Source organism: Mesoplodon densirostris, chromosome 3 (genome assembly GCF_025265405.1).
Source record: "Mesoplodon densirostris isolate mMesDen1 chromosome 3, mMesDen1 primary haplotype, whole genome shotgun sequence".
NCBI lineage: Eukaryota > Metazoa > Chordata > Mammalia > Artiodactyla > Ziphiidae > Mesoplodon > Mesoplodon densirostris.
This window is the reverse complement of record NC_082663.1, coordinates 141,854,046-141,879,038: the sequence shown is the minus strand read 5'-3', so window position 1 is coordinate 141,879,038 and position 24,993 is coordinate 141,854,046. Positions and strand designations below refer to the sequence as shown.

General features: G+C 57.0%; 2 protein-coding genes across 4 annotated transcripts in view; one reads left to right on the top strand and one right to left on the bottom strand.

Moving 5' to 3' along the window:
- The first annotated feature begins 394 nt into the window (after positions 1-394).
- CERS1 (ceramide synthase 1) lies at positions 395-20,075 on the top strand. Of its 2 annotated transcripts, XM_060092182.1 has the most exons (8): positions 395-648; positions 3,001-3,160; positions 7,561-7,741; positions 9,970-10,131; positions 10,604-10,751; positions 10,980-11,089; positions 18,832-19,287; positions 19,946-20,075. In XM_060092182.1, exons 1-8 carry the CDS (start codon positions 400-402, stop codon positions 19,995-19,997), a joined length of 1,518 nt encoding a protein of 505 aa, XP_059948165.1. In that variant the 5' UTR covers positions 395-399; the 3' UTR covers positions 19,998-20,075. The 2 variants fall into 2 exon arrangements, with proteins under 2 accessions (XP_059948165.1, XP_059948166.1); XM_060092183.1 differs by lacking the exon at positions 19,946-20,075 and having other exon boundaries at positions 18,579-18,924.
- A 1,031-nt stretch (positions 20,076-21,106) lies between these two features.
- Positions 21,107-24,993, bottom strand: part of UPF1 (UPF1 RNA helicase and ATPase) — a 36,548-nt gene continuing 32,661 nt past the window's right edge. For both annotated transcript variants that reach the window (XM_060093922.1, XM_060093923.1), the window contains exons 21-24: positions 24,461-24,622; positions 24,109-24,326; positions 23,642-23,764; positions 21,107-22,945 (exon numbers count right to left, since the gene is read on the bottom strand). In XM_060093922.1, coding sequence (XP_059949905.1) covers positions 23,645-23,764; positions 24,109-24,326; positions 24,461-24,622 — 500 coding nt within the window. In that variant the 3' untranslated portion in view covers positions 21,107-22,945; positions 23,642-23,644. The remainder of the gene's footprint in view (positions 22,946-23,641; positions 23,765-24,108; positions 24,327-24,460; positions 24,623-24,993) is intronic.

Genomic DNA, 24,993 nt, shown 5'->3' with positions numbered 1-24,993 from the left:
ACGGGGCCGCTCCGGCCCTACTCGGGTTTAGCTCAGGCGGGCGCCAGGCAGACACCCCCTCCACCCCCCGGTCGCCCCCCTCCCCCCTCCCCCCTCCCCCGCGCCTGGGTTTCCTCCACTGGAAAATGAGCCAGATCGCTGGCCCGCCTCCAGGACGCGGCGCGACAACGCCAGGACTTGTACGCCCGAGGTCGCCGCTGCTGCCTCCGGGGGACCCAGCTCCTGCGCGCCCCGGCCCCGCGTCCCTGCGGGGCGGAGCTAGCGCTGGCCCCGCCCCTCCGTCCCACGGGCTACGGCCAGCGCGCCCCCGGCCCAACTGCGGCGCGTGACGCGGGGCGCGCGGCTCCGGCGGCCACCGTGGGCGGGCGCAGACCGCCGGGACGGCCGGGAGCGGACGGCATGGCGGCGGCAGGGACCGCGGCGGGGCCGGCGACGCCTGAGCCCATGCCTAGCTACGCGCAGCTGGTGCAGCGCGGCTGGGGCAGTGCGCTGGCGGCGGCGCGGGGCTGCGCGGACTGCGGCTGGGGGTTGGCGCGCCGCGGCCTGGCCGAGCACGCGCACCTGGCGCCTCCCGAACTGCTGCTGCTGGCGCTCTGCGCACTCGGCTGGACCGCGCTGCGCTCGGCGGCCACTTCGCGCCTCTTTCGGGTCAGTGCTGCTGGGGGTTGGGACGTGAGGGTCCCGGGCTGTGGGGCCGTTATGTTAGGGAGTCCGGGGAGGGGACCCAGGGCCGCCGCGCGCCCCGTTATGTCTCCGCGGACCAGGGTGACTGGAACGTGGCGAGCCTCAGGGCTGGAGGAGCTCGGGACGCGGAATATTGGGCCGCCGCTTGCCCCTCTGGGTCAGGGCGGGGTGGGGTTGCGAGTGGATGTGGGGGTGTGGCCGGGCTGGGGAAAGTCTGGGACGTGGGGACCCTGACAAGGGTAGGATGCTCAAGATGTGGGGGAACCGGTCCGGTCAGTGCGGGACAAGGGGGCCCTAGGCGGTGGGAGGGCCTTGTCTGCTGCGCACTCTTTCGGACCTAACGGAGCTGGGGACAGAGGAGCGGAGGACACGGGCAGGGAAGGCTCGGCGCACAGGGGCTGCGTGTGCCTTGCGCCTCCGGGTCATTTGGGGCACGCTCGGAACCGGATCGGTGTCCGGGGTCGGTGCGGCGGCGGGACTGGCTCGTCCGCTGCGACCGGGAAGAGGCAGGAGCTGCCCAGTCGCTGCCGCTCGTCTGTCTGGAGTCAGCGCCACCCTCCGATCAAGGGATGCAAAGGCCTGGGCTCCCTGGCCACGCCGTGTTCGCAGCCTTTGGGGGAGGTGGCACGGCCTGGGTCTGCGAAGCTGGACTGTGCGGGCTCCAAGGGGTCGCCACCGAATTGCTCAGTTTCCGGCGAGCCTGGGAAGGCCACCTCCCCAGCTGGAGAGTGACTGTGGGGGTGACATTGGCGCCTGGCCTCCCTCCCATCCTTGGGGAGGGGTCGCTGCTATGGGAGCTCGTTGGAAGGCGTTTGGGCTCCAAGCTTGGCTGTGACTTCCCTGAGGACCAGCTGGGGTCACTCCGCCCGTCTGACTGGAGGTGGCAGGGGGTGCAGGGACAGAGTGCCTGGAGCCAACAAAGGGGCCTTTCTCTTCTGGCTGGGCAGAGGCTGGCCCTTGTTAAGTCAGGGATGGGGTGTTGTCTGGCTGCCATTGTCCCCACTCCCACCCCCATATGACCCACATGGGGGTTAGAGACCCCAGCCACCACGCTGCTCCAGGGAGGGGGAGGCAGGCATGACTAGGGCCCCTCCGTAGGTGAGCCCTGGTCCCAATCTGGCTTTGTTGCTTCCCCCACCTTCCCAGTTTCCAGCTGGGCAGTGGGAGGTCCAGGAGGACGAGGGCCAGAGCCCAGGAGGGGGATATGGTTGCTCTGGGACCACCAGGGTGGAGCAGACTTCCTCCCCACGTTCCTGAGGGAGCTGGGTGGAGGACAGCAAGGTCACGGGCCCCTCACTTTTAGAATCCCCGGACGTCGGGCACTCACTCCAGTTCGTGGCTCGCCCTTCCCAAGAAACGGGCGGAGGGGCTGCCTCGTTCTCCAAAGCTCATCTTCTTGGCAGTCGTGTGGTTGCCAGGGGTTACCGGAGCTGGCTCTGGCTGTCTCCATGGCGACTGTTGGTGCTCCGGCCCCCTCAGCTTCGCCTAGGGGAGGGGGGCGGGGCTTGGCCGGCAGCTCTGGAGCCCCGCCCCCAGGGAGATTGAGGCTCTGCCCCCAGGACTCCAGGGGCGCTGGGCCCCTGAAATTCCTCCATGCCTCACCGTTGCACGCTCCCACTTCTCTTGTCCCCTCCCTGCTGTCCCCTCAGGTGCCCCCATCTGCGATATCCTTTCCTTGACCCTCTTTCTTCCTCTGCCCCATCCTCTCTTCCTCTTCTCCCCTGAGTTCCCATGTCCTCCCCCACCTACACACCCCATCTTCCCCAGACCCCGTTCCTCTTTGGACTCCCCAATTCCTCCTCTGAGGCACCCCCTTCCCTCAAGTTCCTCCCCCATGGGGATTGCTAGGGTTCCAGCCCCCCATGTTCCCCCGGATGCCCCTATATTCCCCTCCATGTTCTCTTTACACGTTCACCCCCACAGCCCCTTCCAAGTCTTCTCTTTAATCCTTCTTCCTCTTTGTCATACCTCTAGCTCTCCCTGAGACCCCCCCCAAGCCCCCCAGTCCCCTGGACTGACCCCACTGGTCTCCCTTGCTTTACACCCACGTGTCCCCCTCCTCCCCTCACAGCCTCCCCTCACGTTTCCTCCCAGGTCTCCCCCATCACTCCCCTCCCCTTGCGGCTGCGGCTGGACAGCTGGGCACTAAGTTTAGCCCTTGGCAGGTACACGTGGGCTCTGGTTACGTTCCAGGAGGCTGTGGGTACCGGGCCCGGCACTGCCTGGCCTGGGGAGTCCCTGGGCCTTGGTTTCCCTATCCTGGAGCAGCGGCCCTTGGCCCCCAGTGCTGATGGCCGCCCGCCTTCTCACCCGTAGCCCCTAGCCAAGCGGTGCCGCCTCCAGCCTAGAGATGCCGCCAAGATGCCTGAGAGCGCCTGGAAGTTTCTCTTCTACCTGGGCGCCTGGAGCTACAGCACCTACCTGCTCTTCGGCACTGACTACCCCTTCTTTCACGACCCACCCTCCGTCTTCTATGGTAGGGGAACTGCGGGGATGGGGCAGGTTGGGGGAGGGCCCTGTTCTGAACTCAGAGAAGCGTACTGGAGAGTACCTTCAGTACTCTGAAGGGATGGGGGAGCTGGACACTCATCAGACATCCCATGCTGGATGTCTGCTCTGAGACAAGGGCGATGAAGGGGCCCTGGGGCCAGAAAAGGGGGCACCTGTCCCTGTCAGGACTCAGGGAAACATCCTAGAGGAGGGGATCCGTTGTGTGGGCCCAGGCAAGCAGTCCAACACGTGCAAAGGCCCTGGGGCTTGCATGATCTTGATATTTGGGGACGAGAGGAGGATGGCAGGAGCTTGAGTTTCATCCTAAATGGGATGGGTTTGTGGATTATAAAAAACCTTCTTCTGGCTGCCATGTGGAGACAGATGAATCTTGGGTAAGGAGGGGAGCTGGGCCCAGGGGTTAGACAAGGGACCAATGTGGCTTGGACCAGCTTGGCAAGGAGATAAAGGTGGTGGGAGTGGCTGCATCCATTGATTGGATTCCACGTCGGTGTCATCAAGGCCTGAGCTCTGGGTGGGATGGGCAGGAATTTGACTGCACTGTTCTCTGTTACCAGCCAGCAGGCCGATGTAGAAAACTCAGTCTGTGATGAGGGGTCAGGCTTCTCTACTCTTGTGCTGACCACCCAGACCGTGTATCAGGGACACACATGAAAGTGTTTCCTGCCGTGTGATGTAAACATCCTGAGAGGGCTCCTGGTGGCACCAGGGAGCTGGGCACCCCTGCGCTGCACCTGTCTGTCTTGTGACCATGCTGCCCACATGGCCACTTTTCCCGTGTAACACACGCACATTTCCCGTGTCATAAATCCCTAGAGGGAGGTTTGAGCTGTCATTCAATTTTCCTTTATGAGAATGAACTGTAATTGAACTCTCTCTCTGTAATTGAAGTTTCGAACATGGAGTTGCCTCTGGTTCCTGCTTATAAATGATGCTGTGATAGCACACTTGCAAGTTAGCTGCTTCTTTGCAGGCATGCTTATTGAGTACCTACTGTGTACCAGGTGCTGTGCTGACATAACTGTGAGTAGGCCAGAGAAAGCCCCCCACCCTTGTGTTTTGGGGTGACAGATCTGTTAATGTGAAATAGGAAATCTGTTAATGGTGATAGTGCAGATGAGAAAACTTGAGTGAGGAGAGGAGCATGGGATGTGGGGTGTCTAGGAGGTGGGGAGGAGGGCATCTTCTACAGGGGTGGGGATGGTCCCACCAAAGGTGACTTTTGAGTGGGGACTGGGAGGAACCTGGGGCAGATGGGAAATGCAAAGGCCACTGTTGGACAGACACGCTACTGGCTGATCAGAAGCAGCAAGGAGCCCAGTCAGGTGGGGTGGGAGCAGTGGGGGTCTTTACCATAGGGCCACGAGCAGAGGGGGGACGTTGACAGGACGACCTAAGGGTGGGGCTGAGGGCAGGAGCCGGTGTGCTCTGCCCAGGACAGGGCTGTGGCGGGGAGAGAAGTGGCTGATTTAAGAAATGTTTTGGGACTTCCCTGGTGGCGTAGTGGTTGAGAGTCCACCTGCCGATGCAGGGGACACAGGTTCGTGCTCCGGTCCTGGAAGATCCCACATGCCGCGGAGCGGCTGGGCCCGTGAGCCATGACCGCTGGGCCTGCGCGTCCGAAGCCTGTGCTCCGCAACAGGAGAGGCCACAGCAGTGAGAGGCCCATGTACCACAAAAAGAAAAAAGAAAAAGAAAAGTTTTGAAAGAATTGATAGGATTCACTGCCAAACCAGAGGTGGGTGTGAGAGAGAAGGAGGATGGGGCTGACGCCAGGGTGAGGCAGGTTTGGGGGAGACCAGGAGCTGGGTGTGGGATGCCCAGGTGGCTGATCCTGGAGATCGGGGAGGGGGATGAGGCAGGAGTGACATGGAGAGGCCAGAGCAGCAGGCGGGGTCGTGGAGAAGAGGTTGGAGGTCCACAGACAGAGCCCGGCCCACCTCACCCCGCAACGTGCAGGGAGGTGCAGACGCAGCCCAGATGGGGAATTATCTGCTGCCCTCTTCCCTCTGCCCCAGATCTGGGGCCCAAAGCTGGAGAGGGGGTGCTTTCCACTGTAGCAATCTCGTCAGTGTGATAGGTGGAAAAGAGGGTGTCCCATTTCCACAGAGGGTGCTTCCACGTCCCTTCCTTCTCAAGAGGGACAGAGACACTTGGCAGGTGTGGGGAGGCCCCCCTCTGCTGACTGCAGCACTGCCACGAGGCTGTGCATGGAACGTGGAGGGAGACCCAGCCAGGAATGTGAGTTTTGCTACCGAGCCTTGGGGAGCCCTGGACGTGTTCAAGTCGGGGATGAGTGATCTGTCAGGTGTCTTTCATTGTTTTAAATTAGGTAAAATTTACATAACATAGAATTAACCATTCTATTTTATTTATTTATTTTTGGCCGCACTGCGCGGCTCGCTGGATCTTAGCTCCCCGACCAGGGATCGAACCCATGCCCCCTGCAATGGACGTGCGGAGTCCTAGCCACTGGGCTGCCAAGGAATTCCCAGAATTAACCATTTTAGCCAGTCACAGAAACACAGATATTGTGTGATGCTACTTACGTGAGGCACCTAGGGTCGTCAAATCCATAGAGACAGAAGGTAGGATGGTGGGTGTCAGGGGCTGGGGAAGGGGGAACAGAGAGGGAGTGTCTAATGGAAACAGAGTTTCAGTTTTACAACATGGAAAAAGTTTTAGAGATTGGTTGCACAACAGTGTGAATATACCTAGTGCTACTAAACTTAAAAATGGTTAAGATGGTAAATTTTATGTTTTATATATATTTTTACCACAACTTTTAAAAATTCACCATTTTAAAGTGAGCAATTCAGTGGCAATTAGCACATTCACAGTGTTGCGCAAGCACCGTGTCTATCTAGTTCCAGAACATTTCCATCATCCCCAAAAGGAGACCCGTCCCCATTAGCAGCTTGCCATCACCCCTCTCCCAGCCCCTGGCAACCATTAATCCGCTTTCTGTCTCTATGGATCTGCCTGTTCTGGACATTTCATATACATGGAATCATTGGTATGTGATTGCATGTGCCCATTTGTGTCTGGCTTCTTTTACTCAGCGTAATGTTTTTGAGGTTTATCCACGTTGTAGTGTGTGTCAATGCTTTTTTCCTTCTTAGGGCTGCATAATATTCCACATTATGTGGATACACGAAACGTGGATTTACCACATTTTATGTACCCAGTCACCTGCTGATGGACATTTGGGCTGTTCCCCTTTTGATGATTGTGACTAGTGCTGCTGTGGACATGAGTATACAGGGGTCTCTTGAGTCCCTGTTTTCAGTTTCCTTGGGCACAGGCCAAGAGTGGACTTGCCACATCATGGGGTCTGTGTATTCACAGCCATCGAGGCTGCTGTGGGGAGAATGGACAGTCGGGAATAGGCTCTGGAGGCCGGGAGAAGCTGGGGCAGCGCTAGGAGGAGATGGCGGTACCTGGACCAGGGTGGGGGCAGTGGGGGCAGGGCAAGTGAGTGGAGGTGGGGACCAAAGAGGGACCCCCAGATAGAGGTCCAAGTGGATCTCTGTTGCAGGCAGGACCAGGGTACAGACGAAGGGCTGTCACTGAGGTGGCAGCATAGGAGGCATCTAGGGGATAGCTGGCCTCCAGGGGGACTTGAGGGTGTAGCTCCAGATCACTGAGGCTTGGAGGGGGAGGGACAGGAGACCAGGGATGGAGCCCGGGGAGGCCATTACGGGGGTAGACAAAGAAGGAGCCGCAGACAGCAGGGCACAGTCTGGAGTTCTAGGTCAATTCGGGCAGAGTCCTTGGTGATGGACTGAGGAGGGGAGGCGGAGGTGGTGGGGGGAGCGATGTCCCCTGGGAAGGCACAAGGCCTGAGTGCGGGTGGCACATGTGCAGGGGTGGGGGGCAGGAGGTGGCCGCAGGAGGGGAGGTGGAGCCGGGCTCGCTCTGCGGGAGAGCCCGCACTCATGGGCATTGGAAAGTGTGTGATTTCTGCCTCAGCTGCTTGGCCAGCCCAGCAAGGCAGGTGGCAGCCTCCATCGGTTTGGGGATTTGCTGGGAGGGCAGCACCCAGGACCAGGTGTCTTGAGCGAGCCTGGTAAGAGAAGACGGGAAGGGGGCCTGGGGCACAGTTGGAAATTCTGCAAAGGACCAATTTCAGGGTAGGAGCACCTTTTTCTGTAGATCTAGAACTGTTCTAAAAAGTAATGCCTATTCATAAACAATGACGGGTGGAGAATGGGTAACAGAAAACCAGCGACCAGAACAGCTACAGAGACGGGTGGCACGCCCAGCACGCAGAGGACCCATGCCCGGCTTGAGGGAGTGCTCGGGGTCGCCTGCGGGTCCCGGAGGCCCTGCAGGTCCCTGACGGCACGGTCTGGCCCTCCCCAGACTGGAAGACGGGCATGGCGGTACCACGGGACATCACAGTTGCCTACCTACTACAGGGAAGCTTCTACGGCCATTCCATCTATGCCACGCTATACCTGGATGCCTGGCGCAAGGACTCAGTGGTCATGCTCATCCACCATGTGGTCACCTTGGTCCTCATTATCTCGTCCTACGCCTTCCGGTGAGTCCAGGAGGGGACAGGAGGGTGGAGGGCACTGGCATGAGCAGTGGCAAGAGGCTGGCGCAGGGCAGAGGCTAATGCCTGGGTGGGGGGTATGGGGGTGTCTGTGGGAGAGGTTTCTGAAGAGAGATTCTGAAGTGATGGGGCAAAACAGGTGCAGAGAGGCACCACCCTGCCCCCACCCCATCTGTCCCCCTCCAGCTCCTCCTGGATGGCACCCTTGGCCAGGTCACAAAGCAAGTGTTTACTGAACACCTGCCATGTGGCAGGTGCTGCTGGGGGCACAGCCATGAACACAGTAGACAAAACATGATGTTCCAGAGCCCGCTGTGGCCACCGCACATGGTCATAGTGCTTCAAGGCAGAGCCTGTGCAAACCACAGCGTGCTGTATGTGTAAAAGCCACCCTGATTCCAAGGGTAAAGGAGAGTGAAAATATCTTGCAGTCCCTTTGTTATATCATTTACATGTTGAATGATGACATTTTGGATATACTGAGTCAATTGGAATATATTATTAAAATTAATTTTACCTCTTCCTATTTACTTTTTTTTTTAATGTTGCTGATAGAAAATTTAAAACGAAATTGGGATTAGCAGATGCGAACTATTATATATAGGATGGATAAACAACAGGGTCCTACTGTATAGCACAGGAAACTATATTCAGTATCCTGTGATAAACCATAATGGAAAAGAATATGAAAAAGAATATATATGTGTATAACTGAATCACTTTGCTGTACAGCAGAAACTAACACAACATTGTAAAGCAATTATACCCCAATAAAGATATTAAAAAAATAAAAATTGAACATGGAAACTCAAAAAAAAATTTTTTTAAGAAAATTTAAAACGACATGTACAGCTCATATTCTATTCATTTTTTAAAATTTAAATTTATTTTATTTATTTATTTTGGTTGTGTTGGGTCTTTGTTGCTGCGCGCGGGCTTTCTCTAATTGTGGCAAGTGGGGGCTACTCTTCATTGCAGTGTGCGGGCTTCTCATTGAGGTGGCTTCTCTTGATGCAGAGCACGGGCTCTAGGCGCGTGGGCTTCAGTAGTTGCAGAATGTGGGCTCAGTAGTTGTGGCTCACGGGCTCTAGAGCACAGGCTCAGTAGTTGTGGTGCACGGGCTTAGTTGCTCTGCGGCATGTGGGATCTTCCCGGACCAGGGATCGAACTGTGTTCCCTGCACTGGCAGGCAGATTCTCAACCACTGCGCCACCGGGGAAGCCCCTCAAATTCTATTCTTGTTGGACTAGCTGTGCCCTCCAGCACAGTAGCTGCTGGCCACAGGTGGTCATGTCAACTTTAATTAAACTTAAATAAAATCACACATTCTGTACCTCAGCCCAGTATGTGGCTGGTGACTCCTGTATTGGACAATGCAGATTTAGAACATTCTTATCATTCTTGAAAATTTATTAGACAGCCCTGCTCTAGAGGGTAGAATCAGATAACAACCCCCCCCCCCCACACACACAAAAACATGAAAGAAAAGAACTAACGGTTTGTTTGAAGGTGATCACTATGGAAAGTTCAAGTTGGAAGATAAGGACTGCAGAGGTGGTGAGGTTAGGTGGGGTGGTCAGGGGTGACAGGTGAGCCGAGACTGAAAGTTGGTGAAGGAAGGCTCTGGGAACACCAGGGATGTTAGGGGATGAGAACAGCCTGTGGCTGTGAGGAGGGCAGAGTGGCCATGAAGACGGTGACAGAGATGCACAGCCACATCCAGGCTGAACTCAGGCACCAAGCAGCTGTGAGGCGGAAGGGTGGGTAGGGACGGGGCTCCAGCCTTCGTCAGATCCTGGTGGGGGTGCGGCCTTTCCCAGGCAAGTCTGCAGTTTGCAGCAGTGCTCAGTTTCAATGTACAAACCTGGGAGCATCAGTAAGGCAGTCATGTTTAAAGTGTGGGTTATCTGGGCACAGAATGACCCAGGCCTGTGAGGGTCAGGGGTCATGGAGGGTCAGAGGTCACAGAGATGAGGAAGGATCAGAGAGGGCACTTCCAGGGAGGTTCCTGAGCCTGGGTATGGCTGCCACAGGACGGGTGCAGCCTGGGTGTTACTGCTGACCTAGCCCTGTGAGTGGGGGATGGGCAGGGCAGATGGGCCAGGGAGGACAGCCCTGAACAGACCCACGGGAGGGGTGGCCAAGGGGGCCTGTGCTTGGGAGCCTCGGTGCGGGTAGGGGTCCCAGGGTAACCAGCCCTCTCTCCTCCTCAGGTACCACAAGGTGGGCATCCTTGTGCTCTTCCTGCATGACATCAGTGATGTACAGCTGGAGTTCACCAAGCTCAATGTCTACTTCAAGTCCCGCGGAGGATCCCACCACCGGCTTCACGCCCTGGCTGCAGACCTGGGGTGCCTCAGCTTCAGCCTCAGCTGGTGAGCCGGCAGGGGAGGAGGCGGGGCCTAGTGGAAGGGAAGGGGACCTGGTGGAGGTAGGCGGGGCCAGGCCGGGAAGGAAGTGGGGCTTATGAGAGTGGGTGGAGCCAAGCAGGAAGGAAGTGGGTCCTAGAGAGGCGGGTGGGCAGGGAAGGGGTGGGTCCTGGTGAGGTGGGTAGAGGCTTGGTGAGGTGGGAGGGGCCAGACAGGGCCACGGCGACATGGGCGGGGCCTGGTGGGACAGCAGAGGGCGCGAGTTGGGAATAAGCAAGCTGGGCAGGAAAGGACAGAACAGGAATGGAGACAGCTGGGCAGGAATGAACAAGGGTCGGGTAAGGAGACATGGATGGGTGGGGATGTGCAGGGCAGATGGATGGGTTCAGACGGCACAGTACAGGGACCGGGGGGAAGGGAGGGGGCTCCCCTCCCCCTCTCCCCCACAGCCTCCTCGACCCGCCCCTCCCTCCTGCAGGTTCTGGTTCCGCCTCTACTGGTTCCCGCTCAAGGTCCTGTATGCCACGAGCTACTGCAGCCTGCAGTCGGTGCCTGACATCCCCTTCTACTTCTTCTTCAACGCACTCCTGCTGTTGCTCACCCTCATGAACCTCTACTGGTTCCTGGTGAGTTGGCGCTCACAACTCGCCACCCCCTTCTTCTCAGATGCCAGTCCTGTCCTGGTCCGCGTCCCCAAGGAGCGTTCCAGGTGCACGCCCTTCTCACGCACTCCCAGGGAGGAGGGGCATGTTAGGCAACGTGCAATGGGCCGGCGGCAGGAGCCCCCAACCATCAGGAGGGCAGCGAGGTCGGGGACGGGGCTCTCTTCTCACCTGTGCTTTCCCCTCCCACAGTACATCGTGGCTTTTGCTGCCAAGGTGCTGACGGGCCAGGTGCGTGAGCTGAAGGACGTGCGGGAATATGACACAGCAGAGGCCCTGAGCCCCAAGCCCAGCAAAGCTGAGTGAGTGTGGAGGGGCCCCCAGCCCTAGTTCATTCCTTATCCACGTCTGTCTGATCGAGCGCGCTCTGTGGGTAGAGGCCCTGGAGACACGGCAGCGGATGAGGCTGATGCTGACGCTGCCCCCCCGGAGCCTGCATCCAAAAGAGAGACTGCAATAAAGGCATGGACGATATAGCGACAGAGTTAGATGCTGTCAGGACAGACAGCGAGGAAGGTGGGGGTAGAGAGGTGACGGGTGAGAATCAGGGTCTCAGTGGTGGGAGCCGTGAGGGCCAAGCCCACTGCTGAGGAGCAGCTGTTTTCCAGGCCTGACGGCAACCTCTAAGCAGGTGGCAGTGGAAGGGGGCGGTGAGGGGGTGCCATGGGCGGCCCAGGGAGCCCGGGCTCTGTTCGGGCTAATACTCCCTGGTCCAGCGGGGCAACCACTGGTCAGCCAAGCAGGAGATGGGGCCGGGGGTTCAGGCCCAGGTGGGAGTTGTAGGTATGACGAGCCAAAGGGGCCTCTTCGACCGTCCTGGAGGTAGGGGCCTCGGGACTGCCAGCCCTGGGATGTGAGCCAGATGGCGCCCAAAGCCCCTGGCCTGGAGGGGCCCCAGGAGTGAATGGAGGCAGGTTGGGGTGACCAGCAGGGTCCAAGATGTGCAGCGCCCCACAGTCAACGTGAGGAGTGGTTGAGCAGCAGTGAGATGGGGGCTGCTGAAGGCTCGCAGGGCGCTCCCCAGCAGACCCTCTGATTTGGCCCCTGGGAGGTCATCAGTGACCAACCTGGGAAAGATGGTTTCGGGGAAGCAGTGAGCTCAGCGTGCAATGAAGTGTGGGTCAGAATGGACAGGGAGGAGGATGAGAGAAGCAGAGATTTTTAAAAACTCTCCTTGAAAAACATGAGAAGGGGAGCAAAGACCTGGGGGAATTGCCAGAGCAGCCAAAAAGCCAGTGCCCAGGTTAGAGAGGAGTCAGGCAGTTGAGCAGGGATTGTGGACACAAGAGGGCTGGGCAGCAGGTGAGGTCACCCCAGTGGTCAGATCCCAACTCTGTTGTAGAATAACCAGACTTGCTTTGGATGTAGGTGAAACAGAAATAAAAAAATCAAAGATGACCCAAGACCTCTGGCTCGAGCTGCCATTTACCGAGATGGGACTCAGGGCAGGGCCATGTGCACTGGTGGGGGTAGGGGGTTGGGAGTCTAGTTTTGAGGGTGTCGGATTGTCGATGTCCAGCGAATGCGAGTTGGGAATTGCGCATAGTGATCGGTGAGGTCTCACCAAGGAGTCTGACCAACCCTCAGAGGCTTCCAGAAGAAGCGGTGATTAAAGAGAACTCCAGGGGTGAGGTTGGGGAGGCACCTGATTGGCTAAATTTAAAACTGAAAGACCTTTCTGCTGTAAAACAGTGAACTCCTAGAGATGTCCTTGTAAATGCAGAGCCCAAGGCAAAGAGCAAGCCAGACCAGCTAGCTCCACCCTGCTCCCTGCCCTGTCTCCCCCAGGAATGTCCAGCCAGAATGTGAGTTGGGAGGCTGGCGCCTCCAGCCCCAAATGACAGCATTCCCACTAGGATGGCAAAGAACAAACTCCATACAGAAATGACAGGGGACTGGGGACACGCTGCCATGGTTGGCCCCATGGGCACCACCCGCAGAACCTGGTCCCTAAGGATGGCTAGAGTTAGCACAGTTGGGTATAAAACAAGATGGGATAAAAAGCAATGAGAATGTGGAATGTGCCACAAAAGAGCTGGTCAGGACACCTCAAAATCGTCAGGTCATGGAAAACAAGAGACTGAGGAACCGTCTCAGCTCAGATTGACTGAATGCAATGTGGGATCCTGGACCAGAAAAGGGACATCTGTGGAAAAACTGGTGAAATTCAAATAAAGTCTATGGTTTAGCTCATAGCAGTGTTCTAGCGTTGGTTTCTTAGTTGTGATAAATGCACTGTGGAGATATAAAATGTCAACGTTCGGGGAGACTTGGGCAAGGGCTACCCTGGAGCTCTTTATGCTACCTCTGCAAATCTAAAATTATTCTAAAATGAAAAGTTTATTAAAAATGTAAAAGGCATGAGAGACCATCAAAAATAGCATTGGATGTTAAATATATTTCTTTCCTAGGGCTGCCGTAACAACGTACCACAAACTAGGGGGCTTAAAACAACAGAGGTTTATTCTCTCACAGTTCTAGAGACCAAAAGCCTGAAATGAAGGTGTCAGCAGAGCCACTCTTGCTCTGAAGGTCTAGGGGAGGATCCTTCCTTGCCTCTTCCAGTTTCTGGGGGTTCCAGATGTTTTTTGGCTTGTGGCTGCATCACTCTAATCTCCATTTCCTGTCTTCACATGGTCTCTTCTCTCTGGCTCTTTTCTCTTATAAGGACATTTGTCATTGGATTTAGACCACTATGATCTCATCCCAAATTCCTTCACTTAATTACATCTACAAAGACTCTTTTTCCAAACAGAGTCACAGTCACAGTTCTAGAGATTAGGATGTGGAGATATCCTTTTAGGGACCACCATTCAACCTATTATATATGTTAAGTCCCCAACGATTAGATACAGCTGAAAAGAGAATCAGTGACTTGAAAGCTGCAGAGAAATTACCTAGGATGCAGCCTAAACAAATGGAAAATATGACAGCTAGAATAGTAAGAATTATGTGGCTGAGTCCTAATAGGAGATAGATAGGGAGAGACAACATGAGAAGACATAATGCTGAGAATTTTTCCAGAAAGTGACAAGACATAAATCATAAGCAGGATGAATACAAAGGCATCCGGGCCCCAAATACATCATAGTGAAATGTGAAACAGCCACAGAAAAGAAGGGATGACCTACGAAACAGTGACAGACTAACAGCAACAAGGGAAGCTGGAAGACTGGAGTCAGATATCACCTCAAATGCTGAAAGGAAGTAACAAGAAACCGGGACTCTTATACACAACTTTAAAAACAGTTACTCAAGAGAAAGGATACCTGTTGGCTTGCATGAGATCCTGGGTTTGGTCCCCAGCATCCCCACCCCCACCCCCAAAATAAAAAGGATATCCACAGGAACAAAAACTAAGAAGGCTTACCATTCACAGATCTTCTCTAGGAGAATATTTCAGAAAACTACCCCAAGAGATCAGCAGAGAAATTGATACATATCTGGGTAAAATTTTTTTAAATGCCTAATTTGAGAGATTTTAAAAAATTAGAGCTGAAATATTTATATTATTGAAACAGGATTGGTGGCTTTGCATTTTGCAGGAGGGTAGGGCATTACCTTTGGGCTATATTGAGTATTTATGTTAACACTATTAGGGTGTAGAGGGGAGAATGGAACCAAAAACAGGTACAACAAAGTGAAAGCAGGAAAGGAAAGCTAGAAAAAGCAGGGTAAGTAATGCAGAATGAGGGTAGAATCTCAAATATTGGGCATGCAAATAAACACACATGGAATAATCATGACAATGACGAGACTGGGCTTTTAAATAAATCCACCTCTGACCTGGTTAAAAGACTTCAACTCCAGGATAAATAAAAGTTGTAAGTAAAAAGACAGGAGGAGAAAGTCAGGTGTAATTTTTGATGTGAAAGAATATGCATGATGCAGCCCTAAACCGTGGCGAGATGGGACCACAGGAGGTAAAGTCCATGCTCCTCATCAGGCAGCTCCGAAGCAAGAATAGATGTTCTTTTTAAGCACAGGAACACTTCTCAAAATTGAAAAAAAACAGGGGCAACCTCAGTTGCTCAGAACCAGGATCGTGCAGACCATGTATGATGAAAATGCAGTTAGATTTGAAAACAGTAAGAAAACAATGACTGAGAACCACTTTGAAGGACCCCGGAGTGGAGAATAAATCGAGTGGCAAAGCAGCACTGAGGCCTTCTTTGCTCCTGCTGGCTCTCTCTTCTGAACCCCACTCCGTGGGGCCCCTCCTGGACCTCTGTCTTCGGCCCCCTGCAGTGGCCCCTGCACCCCGGTCACGACCTCGGTCTGAAGCTCCCATCATTCTCTTGGGCTGCTGGGACCGCCATCCATCAGGGGCCGTCACCCCGCTCTGGGTCTGCTGACCTGCCCGAGGCTACCCCACCCCTCCGTACACCGGCTTTCTCCTCCGTGACACTCTCAGCTGCCCCCGCTGTATCTGAAGAGCCACGACCTGCACATCTGGTCCTCGCTGCAGCACTAACGGGGGCCAGGGGTCCTCAGCGATGCCTGGGCAGTGCCTGATCTCCTGAGACTCTTCCTTCTCCTCGGCCACCAACTGTCCTCACCATTGTCCCCTCACTCGATGACTTGGCCTCCGTGTCCCCAGGAAAACGGGTAGTCGGATGAGGACATCCACCCTCTAGTGCTGGCTGGATGCTTTGGTAGATGGTCCGTCTCCCTCTGAGGCCCCCGTCCCAGGCCACCGACGGTCCACCCCTTTGCCTGCTCAGGGACATTCTGATCAAGAAGAGAAACCTCCTCTCTCTGCCCCGCTTTACAGCACAGCACCCCCTTCCCCTCCCTTCTTGAACCCAGCTCCCTCTGGGGTCTTCCCCCCACCACCCCGAGACCACTCCTGTCCGCTCCGCTGATGCCAAACAAATCTGGTGGTCACTCCCCCTCGCCTTTTTTTGAACAGTTTTATTGAGATGGAATTCACACACCATGCAATTTGCCCATTTGCCGTGTAGAAGTCAATGTTTTTAGTCCATTCACAGAGTTGTGAAACCATCACTGCGGTTTTAGAACATTTTTGTCACCCCCGCAAAAGAAACCCCATACCCAACCCAACCCCTCCTTTTGCAATCGCCAGTCTGCCTCTGCTCCCTGCTTCACTTTCTTTTTTCTTTTTTTTTTTTTTTTTTAATATTTCTTTATTTACTTGGTTGCACTGGGTCTTAGTTGCAGCTCGCAGTCTCCTTAGTTGCGGCACATGGGCTCCCGCTTCACTTATTAGTGCCTTCCTGCTCCACGTCTGGCCTCCCCCTCTCCCAGGGCCCTTTCACGTAAGCCACCCCGACTTCCAAGTTTCTCTCCCAGCTCACAGTGCTTCTCTGAGTGCCATTGTCTGTGTCAGTGTCTGCTTGACATTCCAAGCACCTTCTAAATATCCAGAATCAACCCCCATTCCCACCGCAAGCTACCTCTCGTGAACATTTGTCCATCGCAGTTGATGGCAACTCAGGATGAAAAACCTTGCAAAACCCTAGGGAGCCCCCCTTCTCTCCCTCTCCTCCTTATCCTCAAGGAAACATCCAGAATCCACCTGAGTCTCTGCCTGCCCACATGTCCCTGCAGCTTCCACCCTCGTCCTGATTTTCTCTTTCCCGCTGTGGTGCACTGAGACGAAAAAGTGTAAATCTGATTCTGCAGAGAGGCCATCTTGCCCTAGTTGGGTACTCCCCTCCCCCGCCAATACACTGTTTTTGAGGAGGGAGGGGGCACTTGGAAGCTTGTGCAGAAAAACAAACCAGAATCACCACAGGAAAGCTCTGATAAAGAGGCACAGGGCAGGGGTACGGATCCTTGGAGGTATTAAACCGTCTGTGGAAGTATAGGAATTAAAACAGTGGGAACAGAGCTGAGCCCATCAAACTTAAGCAAAGAAGGATCCCGGGAGGGAAGGAAGAACTAACTGTCAATGGGACGCTTGCTTGGTAGCCATCTTTATCTCGCATGAGCCCCCAGTGCAAACTCCCAAAGCATCAAAGATGTTGATGCAGAAATGGAAGCTGTGAAATCAAACTAGTCAAAATGAGAGACTGTGCCGTCCAGCAACTGAACTATGAGAAGACTCAAGAAGCTGGGAACCCCACCTCTGTCTAAAAGACCAACAGGCAAAGCTGAAGATATAGGACAGATGGGAGGTCCACGGGGGGCTTATCTCTGATCTCCCAGATAAAGGGCTCCCGCGGTGGCAGCGAGAGAAAGCAGCCCACGGAGAAGTGGGCCGGTGGGGGGAGGTGTGCTCCCAGGAAGGGGCATCCAGTGGCTCCAGCCCCAGGGAAGAGCGAACTAAAGTGACTGAGACCATCTTCTCCAGGAATGTCTTTACATTCTCATATGGAACGGTCTCTGAGCTAGAGTGCTCCACAAACCAAAGGGCTGCAGGGTACAGTAATGCACATATGCTAGTATCTGAGGATACACAGAAGTCAAAGGATGGTAGATCCCTAGGAGCTGCTCGGTTGAACTGTGAGTTTTCTATGCTTTCTGAGGTCTAGATCGTGAGAATATATTACTGGCTCGGAAAACTTAATACAGTTGTACATAAACTAGGCTGTAGAATTCACTTCAGCAGAGACTGATGGACCATGTGCAAAGGCACGAAGAGTTCTCATACGTGGGAATGGGAATGGTCAATGGCCGTGACCATAAGACTGCGGGGAGATGCTGTCTTGACATCAGCAGGCTGGCCAGTTAAACAGGACACAACACCGAGCAAGTGATGGCGGTGGCGGTGAGGAGCAGGGGTAGACCTGTTGAGTCCAGTAAGGTGGGCCTGGGCAGATCCCCAGGGCGTAGGTCCCCTCCCAGTTGGAAGCCCAGAGACCTGCCACTAACACAGGCAGGGAAGATGGAATTAAGGAGAGCATCAGTGCACATGGGAGCGATCTCGGTGGCACATTTTTGGAAAATTGAGGTGCAGGAGAAGACATCTTTTTTTAAAAAATTATTTATAGATTTATTTATTGGCTATGTTGGGTCTTCATTGCTGCGTGTGGGCTTTCTCTAGTTGAGGAGAGCGGGTGCTACTCTTCGTTGCGGTGCGTGGGCTTCTCAGAGCGCAGTCTCAGTAGTTGTGGCAGACGGGCTTAGTTGCTCCGCGGCATGTGTAATCCTCCGGGACCAGGACTCAAACCCGTGTCCCCTGCATTGGCAGGGGGGTTCTTAACCACTGCACCACCAGGGAAATCCCGAGAAGACATCTTTATAGACAGTTTGAAATATGCAAACCATGAACATTGTTTAGACGTTAGGGGTCTTTCTCTGGGATCTTACAGTACTGATTCGTCTTAAAACACTACATAACTTGTTTTAAGGACATGGAAGCAAAGTAGGGGCTGTGGCAGGTGTAGACAGAGGGCAGTGGATGGAGAATCATAGGCTGGGAAGCCTTTCCTGGTAGGGCCATTGTAGTTGGGGAGGAACTGGCCAGAGCCCCCGGTGGGATCGCCGGGGGCTCTGGCCAGTTCTGCCTCCCTGGGAGAGGAGGAGGATAAAGTGCTGGTCCAGGTGCAGGCGATGGGCTTAAATCAGGCAGAGGTTGGTAGGTGACTTTTGCCTTCCAGCAGCCGCGGGTGGCCCAGGGGGGAGGGGAGAGGAGGGTTTAATTGTGGGAAGGAGCAGGGACCACTTGCCCAGCAGGCAGATGGCAGGGTCTTTTGGCCTTGTGGGCTGGGAGGAAGAATGGGGCGGGGCTGGGAAAAGGAGGGCAAGGAGGGCGGGACGGTGGTGGGAGGCGCTACGTGGTGGCGTGGGGTCCCTAGGCTAACCTGGGCCGGTTCTGGCTCGCAGGAAGCCGCTGAGGAATGGACTGGTTAAGGACAAGCGCTTCTGAACCCCTCGACCCCGGCCCCGCCGCCCAGGACCCAGCCCCACCCAACCTCGCCCTCGGGGACCAGCCACGCGGCTCCCCCATTCGCCCCCTGTACCCTGGCCCTATCAGGCTCCGCCCCCGCCCCAACCCACCCCGCCCTGGCCACTCCCGGGACCCCTGCGCCGCCCCCTCGAGACCCCGCCCCCGTGATTGGTCCCTATTCGACTTCAGGATCGCGGCCACGCCCCCCGAGACCCTGACCTGGCCCAGGTCTCTCCAGGGACCCCGGTCCCGCCCCCAGCCCGCAGGTCCCGGAGCCCAGCAGCCCCTGAGCACTCGCCCGGCCGCCGCCTGTGACGAAGATGCCACCGCTGTGCCGGCGTCCGGGCCGCCGCGTCCTTCTTCTCCTACTGGCCATACTGCTGCCCTCGTCACCCCCGGCCCGCGCCCCCGCGCCCCCGGGCCCTGCCGCCGCCCTACTCCAGGCTCTCGGGTTTCCCGATGTGCCCCGGGGCGCCCCCAAGTCCCGGCCCGTACCCCCTGTCATGTGGCGCCTGTTCCGCCGCCGGGACCACCAGGAGGCCAGGGCGGGCCCTCGGAGGACGCCCCTGGGGGCTACCCTGCGGCCGTGCCACGTGGAGGAGCTGGGGGTCGCCGGAAACATCGTGCGCCACGTCCCGGACCGCGGTGAGTGGGGTCTGCGCTGGGGGCGTGGGTCTGGGAGGCCGATACCGCGCTGGGCGCCCCGAGCCCGCCACGAGCCTCCAGCGGCGCGTGAGGAAGGCCGGAGAGCCCTGAGGGTCCCCACCCGCCCCGTCCAGCCCGCAAGCAACCTGGGCGTCTGAACTCCCTCAGCTCCTCCGCGTGGACACCTGCCGGGACAGGGGATGGGGTGGGGGAGTGGTCCGAAGGCCAGGCTCCCTTGCACCGAGCAGGGCCCCTTGCTTGCAGCTGAAGCCCTGCCCCCACTCCATCCCACCCACTCTGCCGCTTCACACCACTTGATGTCCTCCTGCAGATGCCACCCGCCCTAGCATCGCTTCCCCACTGCCCCCATGCGTTCGCTCATCCCCCCCCTCACCTCCCCACCCCCGCCTATGTCCCCAACGGCGGGCTGGCCGCCCTACACTGGTCGGGGCCTCTTCCTTGCAAGTGATGCCCTGCCCCAACTCCATCTCCCTCACCCACCGCCGCTTCACACCATTTGACGCCTTCTAACAGATGGTGCGCCCCCCAGCTCCGGTCGCTCACCTTCCCCCGCTGTCCCCAACCGAGACCCCTTCGCGGGCCGATCGGCACCGAGTGGGGACCCAGCGCCAGCCGAGCCCTCTCCCTTCCTCCCCAGGCGCGGCCGCCCGGCCCCCGGAGCCCGCCTCAGCTGCGGGACAGTGCCCTGAGTGGACCGTCGTCTTCGACCTGTCGGCCGTGGAGCCAGCCGAGCGCCCGAGCCAGGCCCGCCTGGAGCTGCGCTTCGCGGCTGCACAGGCGACGGCGGGGACGGCGGGCGGCTGGGAGCTGAGCGTGGCGCCGGCGGGCGCGGGCCCTGGGCAGGTGGTGCTCCGCCAGGCGGTGCCCTCCCTGGGAATGCCGGTGCGCGCCGAGCTGCTGGGCGCCGCCTGGGCCCGCAACGCCTCGGCGCCGCGCAGCCTCCGCCTGACACTGGCGCTGCGTCCCCGGGACCCCGCCGCCTGCGCGAGCCTGGCCGAGGCCTCGCTGCTGCTGGTGACCCTCGACCCGCGCCTGTGCCACCCCCTGGCCCGGCCGCGGCGCGAAGCCGAGCCCGCAGTGGGCGGCGGCCCCGGGGGCGCGTGTCGCGCGCGGCGGCTCTACGTGAGCTTCCGCGAGGTGGGCTGGCACCGCTGGGTCATCGCGCCACGCGGCTTCCTGGCCAACTACTGCCAGGGCAAGTGCGGGCTGCCCGCCGCGCTGTCCGAACCCGGCGGGACGCCCGCGCTCAACCACGCGGTGCTGCGTGCGCTCATGCACGCGGCCGCCCCTAGCGCCGCCGCCGGCCTGCCCTGCTGCGTGCCCGCGCGCCTATCGCCCATCTCCGTGCTCTTCTTCGACAACAGCGACAACGTGGTACTGCGGCACTACGAAGATATGGTGGTGGATGAGTGCGGCTGCCGCTGACCGGGGGCGGGCGGGGGCAACAATAAACACTGCGTGGTCCGCTCTGCTGTCTTCTCGGGTCTTGTCACCTGGGAGTGGGGAGGGAAGCATCTATGTCCATCACCATGGTGGGTGGGAGTCCTACAGTGACGCCGCCGGCCCAGCCTTCCCAGAACCCATCTCTAGGGGGCCCAACATCTAACGTACACAGTCCCCAGGAGCTGACCCTGCGTAGGCCCAGCTTCCCCCACTCCAGTCCCTGCTGCACAGGTTTGGCCCGCCTCAGCTTTGCCGTGGAGGTGGCCCCGACTCCCCCAGCCCCAACCAGGCAGAACCCCGAACCAAGTGCTCTGCCACCCCCCGTAATTATCCAGCCCCAGTGTGAATGCAGAGCTGTTTATTAAGAGTTTATTGGTGACAAAAGAAGTTAAAACAAATTGACCGAAAATCAAAAAGTTACATTGCCTTGGTACAGATGCTTGATTTGGGGGACTCATAGCAACTGTTGCTAAGGTGGAGAAAAAAGCAAACAGCACAAAGCAGAGGCAAAGCATTCCAAGGAACAGAACAGGGTGGGTGGGTGTGTCACCCATGGGGACAGTGCACAAGGGGTCATAGCAAAAACCTATCCAAACTCTATGCAGCTACCAAAAGAAGTGGGAACCGAAAGCACTACAGCAATGGTAATAAATAAGAGGCCTTGCCAGAAGGAAGGTGGCCTGTGTGTCCCCCATCTCTCCCATGTACCAGCTGGAATCTGGAGGCTTTGGGATAAGGCACATAGGGAGGGGGATGCTGGGGGTCAGGGTCATCAGGGCCCGGATAGGCAGGGTTAGGGTTAGACAATCCCCAACTAGGTCCTGCCAGGGAGGCTAATCCCCATCACGGTGTGCGAAGAGCTGGGGGTGACTCCACCAGCAACAATAAATGCAAGTTGCAACCCAGACCCAGGCAGAGGCCCCTTGTACCACGTGATGTGACAACTCCTTCAAGCCCTTCGGCACAGAACCACTTATTCGTATTCCTTTTCCCCGCCAAAGTTAAAATGACCCCACCTCATCAAAACTATGCCCGCAGGTAGAAGGGCTCCAAACTAGTCAGGCAGGATGGGGAACAAGAGGGGATGGGGCATTCAGTCAGCCTAACTGGCCACAGCGGCGGTGGGAGCCTCCCTGGGGACGGGGACAGATCCTCCTGGCTGGTGCTTTCCACCAAATCCTCAGGAAGGACCCCGGGGAAGGAGCCACTGGCCAGGGAACTGCCACCTTCCTGCCCTCTGGCCTCACGGCCAGTCCTGCCCGAGGCCCCTCCTGTGGGGCCGAGTCCACGGCACACGGGAAGCTCTTTGCTTCTCGGAGTCCAGCAGAGACCACGGAGTCGCCTGCCCGGCCCGGGACCGTGCTCCCTCACCACCCTGACGTACAGGGAGAAGCTGCTGGAAGCTAAAACTGAAAAAGAAAAAAAAAAAAATCCTCCTCCCGTCACAGGTGTTGATCCTAATCTTGAGTTGTTTTGGCATGTTTAAACTTCGTTTCTGGAAGCTTCTCGCATCTCCCAGGTCCACCACTAAGATTTGAGAGACAAATTCAGGAAAGTATATTTTTCAGTACTCCTTTGAAAGAATCTTTTAAAAACAAACAGAAAAACACAAACCACCATATTTTCTTTAAATGAAAACCCTCCTAGAACACAGGCAGTGTGAGCGCGGCGATATCAGAGCCGGCGTGGACAGAACCCACACTCTGAGGGGCTCTCCCGGCACGGCCGCCACCGCAAGGAGCCTGCTCGGTTCAGAAACGCGTAGTTTTTCCTGCTAAAACGTAGTCCCCTTTCAATAAAAGAGAAAAAGAAAGAAAAGAACAGAGGAAAGGGCTACTCTGAGATGAGGGTCTTCCTCCCTCCGCCCTGGTCGCAGACCCAGATGTGGACGCAGCGGGCGAGCGCTGGGCTCCTCGGCGAGCGGGGCTGGCGGGGCTCGCTGGCGGGCGGTCCTCCGTGGCCGCCCCACCTCCCGCTCTCCCTTCTCCGTCTCCTCGCCGCCACGTGCCAGCAGTGGGCGCTCGCTCCGTCTCGGGCTCCTCTCTCCCTCGGGTACTCCTCTCCCTCTCCTGTTGCTCACAGTGGTGCTTCAGTTTTAGCAGTGGAAAACAGGTATCCATTTATTTTTATTTTTTATTACCCAGAATAAGATGCTGATGGACTAAGCCACGTAGCTTAGCTCTTCCGCTGCCACCTGTTGGGGAGGGAGGGAGGGCAAGAGGCTTCAGAGAAAGTGGGAGCCGGGGCAGCTCCCGGGCCTGGCCCAGAAGGCACGGACGGGGCTTTCTCCCCCACTCCACTTGGCACCTGCGTCCTCATGTGTTAAACGTGACCTCAGAGGCCGGCCGGGTACCCAGACCAATGACTTCCCACCCGGAGAGAAGGCAGCCGAGAGTTAAGGCTGCTGAGCCTGTGTTGTTCAACAGCGGTGCGCCCCTCCTCCCAGCATCACTGCATCCCACTTTCCCTGCACACAGTCAGGAAGGCGCACAGGGGCAAGCCCCAGGCCTATGCTTGCCCTGCTCGGCCTCGTTACAGATGAAGAACCATGAGCCAGGGCCCTCACGGGCACCTGAAAGCACCCCCAGAGGCACCCGTGCACCTAGGAGCTGGGGCCCTCGCCACCCTCACGACCTGCCTCATCAGGGCGAGGGGTGCGTCCACTTCCTGGCTGCCCACCAGGAGCAGCTCTAAGACTCTCTCTGGAGAGGACCGTGGCACAGACGGTGTGCATGAAGTTCACATCCCCCAGACACTAAGCAGAGGTGCAGGGACCCAGAGTGACAGTTGACAGGATGTGCTGGCCCTCGAGGACTTGAGACTCCCACATTTCCCAAATTTTCCTACAAGTCCAGATCCCAGCGAAGACCTCCTCCAGAGGCCAGCTTGCCTTCTAATACTGGGACAGCCCCGTCACTCCGCCGTGCTGGTACGCCCGCTCCCCCTGGTACGTGGAGTCTTGCGACAGCGCCACATCAATCTGTGACTTAAACTCATCTCCAAGGTAACTGTCCTGGAAGACAAGGTTGGAGAGATGAGCACCCAGTCGAAGGATGCACACTCACCCTCCCAGCCTTGAGAACCTGCTCTGCATCCAGCCCATCACCAGCCGCAGGGAATAATCTGGAAACTTATCCTCAAGCCTAAGTGGCAGGAAACCCACACTGGTTACCTCACCATTGGAGACACGCTACCCAGGACAGTATTGTGGATGGAATGTTCTAGACCTACAGTCCCCCTGCTAAGGTCTTCAGGGGTGAGTGTCATGGGGTCTGCATGTGTGAAGAGGGCTCCCTGGGCTGGTCTGACTTTTCTGTGGGTGCGAGACATCTCAAGTTAAAGTGGCAGAGGGCTCACCTGGGACAGCTCAGGCTGGGAGAGGCCGGGCTGGCTCATCTGGGAAGGCTGGCTCATGGAGATGTAGCCCTGGGTCAGAGCGCCCTGTGAGAAGGGCTGTGATGCCACATCCTGGCTGGCCTGGCTATTGGGGAGATTCGTCTGGCTGGGCCCAGGAAGCCCAAAGCGGTTCTTCTGGCGTCCCCCACGACCAGTCTTGCCTTTTGGGGTGCCCCGGCCTGAAAGACAGCCATCCAGGGTTCCTTGAAGGAGGTTCTGAGCCTCACAGACAAGCACTCCTGCTCAAAGCCTGGATGTGAACAAACTGCAAGGCCAAACTGCTTTTCCCCATGGGATGCCACTCAGTGCTCACCTGCAGCTGGCCCATTAGCTTGTCCAAAATACCCCGGTGGCGGCATGGGCGGCATGACCAGGTTGAAGGGGATGGGAATGTTCATGGCAGCCACGTGGCTGGGGCCAGCACTGATCATGCCAATCTGGTCATGGGTCTGGAAGTACATGTTCGAGGGCCGGCCTACAAGACACAAGGTGAACGGCAGGCATCACACTGCATCCAGATGAGTCTGTTGCCTGCACATAGCTGAAATGTCTGTTTAGTCCTGTCACTGCTTTGTCTGCCCCAGCGTTTCTTGGTGCGTCCCTAACAGCAAAGTCACCTGATGCAGAATCTCACAACTCAACCTCCTCCCCCTCCCCGCGCCTAATAGCCTCCTTGAGGCTGGTGCCTGGGAAGGCACCTTTTCTCCCAGGGGATTCTGAGAATCACCGGCCCATGGGGATCTGAAAAACTGAAACCGCTCTGCATCTCTAATTTCTTTAAAAAAACCCTTTTATGGCAAATGCTATATTCATGTTACATGCCACCCTGCCACCCCCCAATCAAAC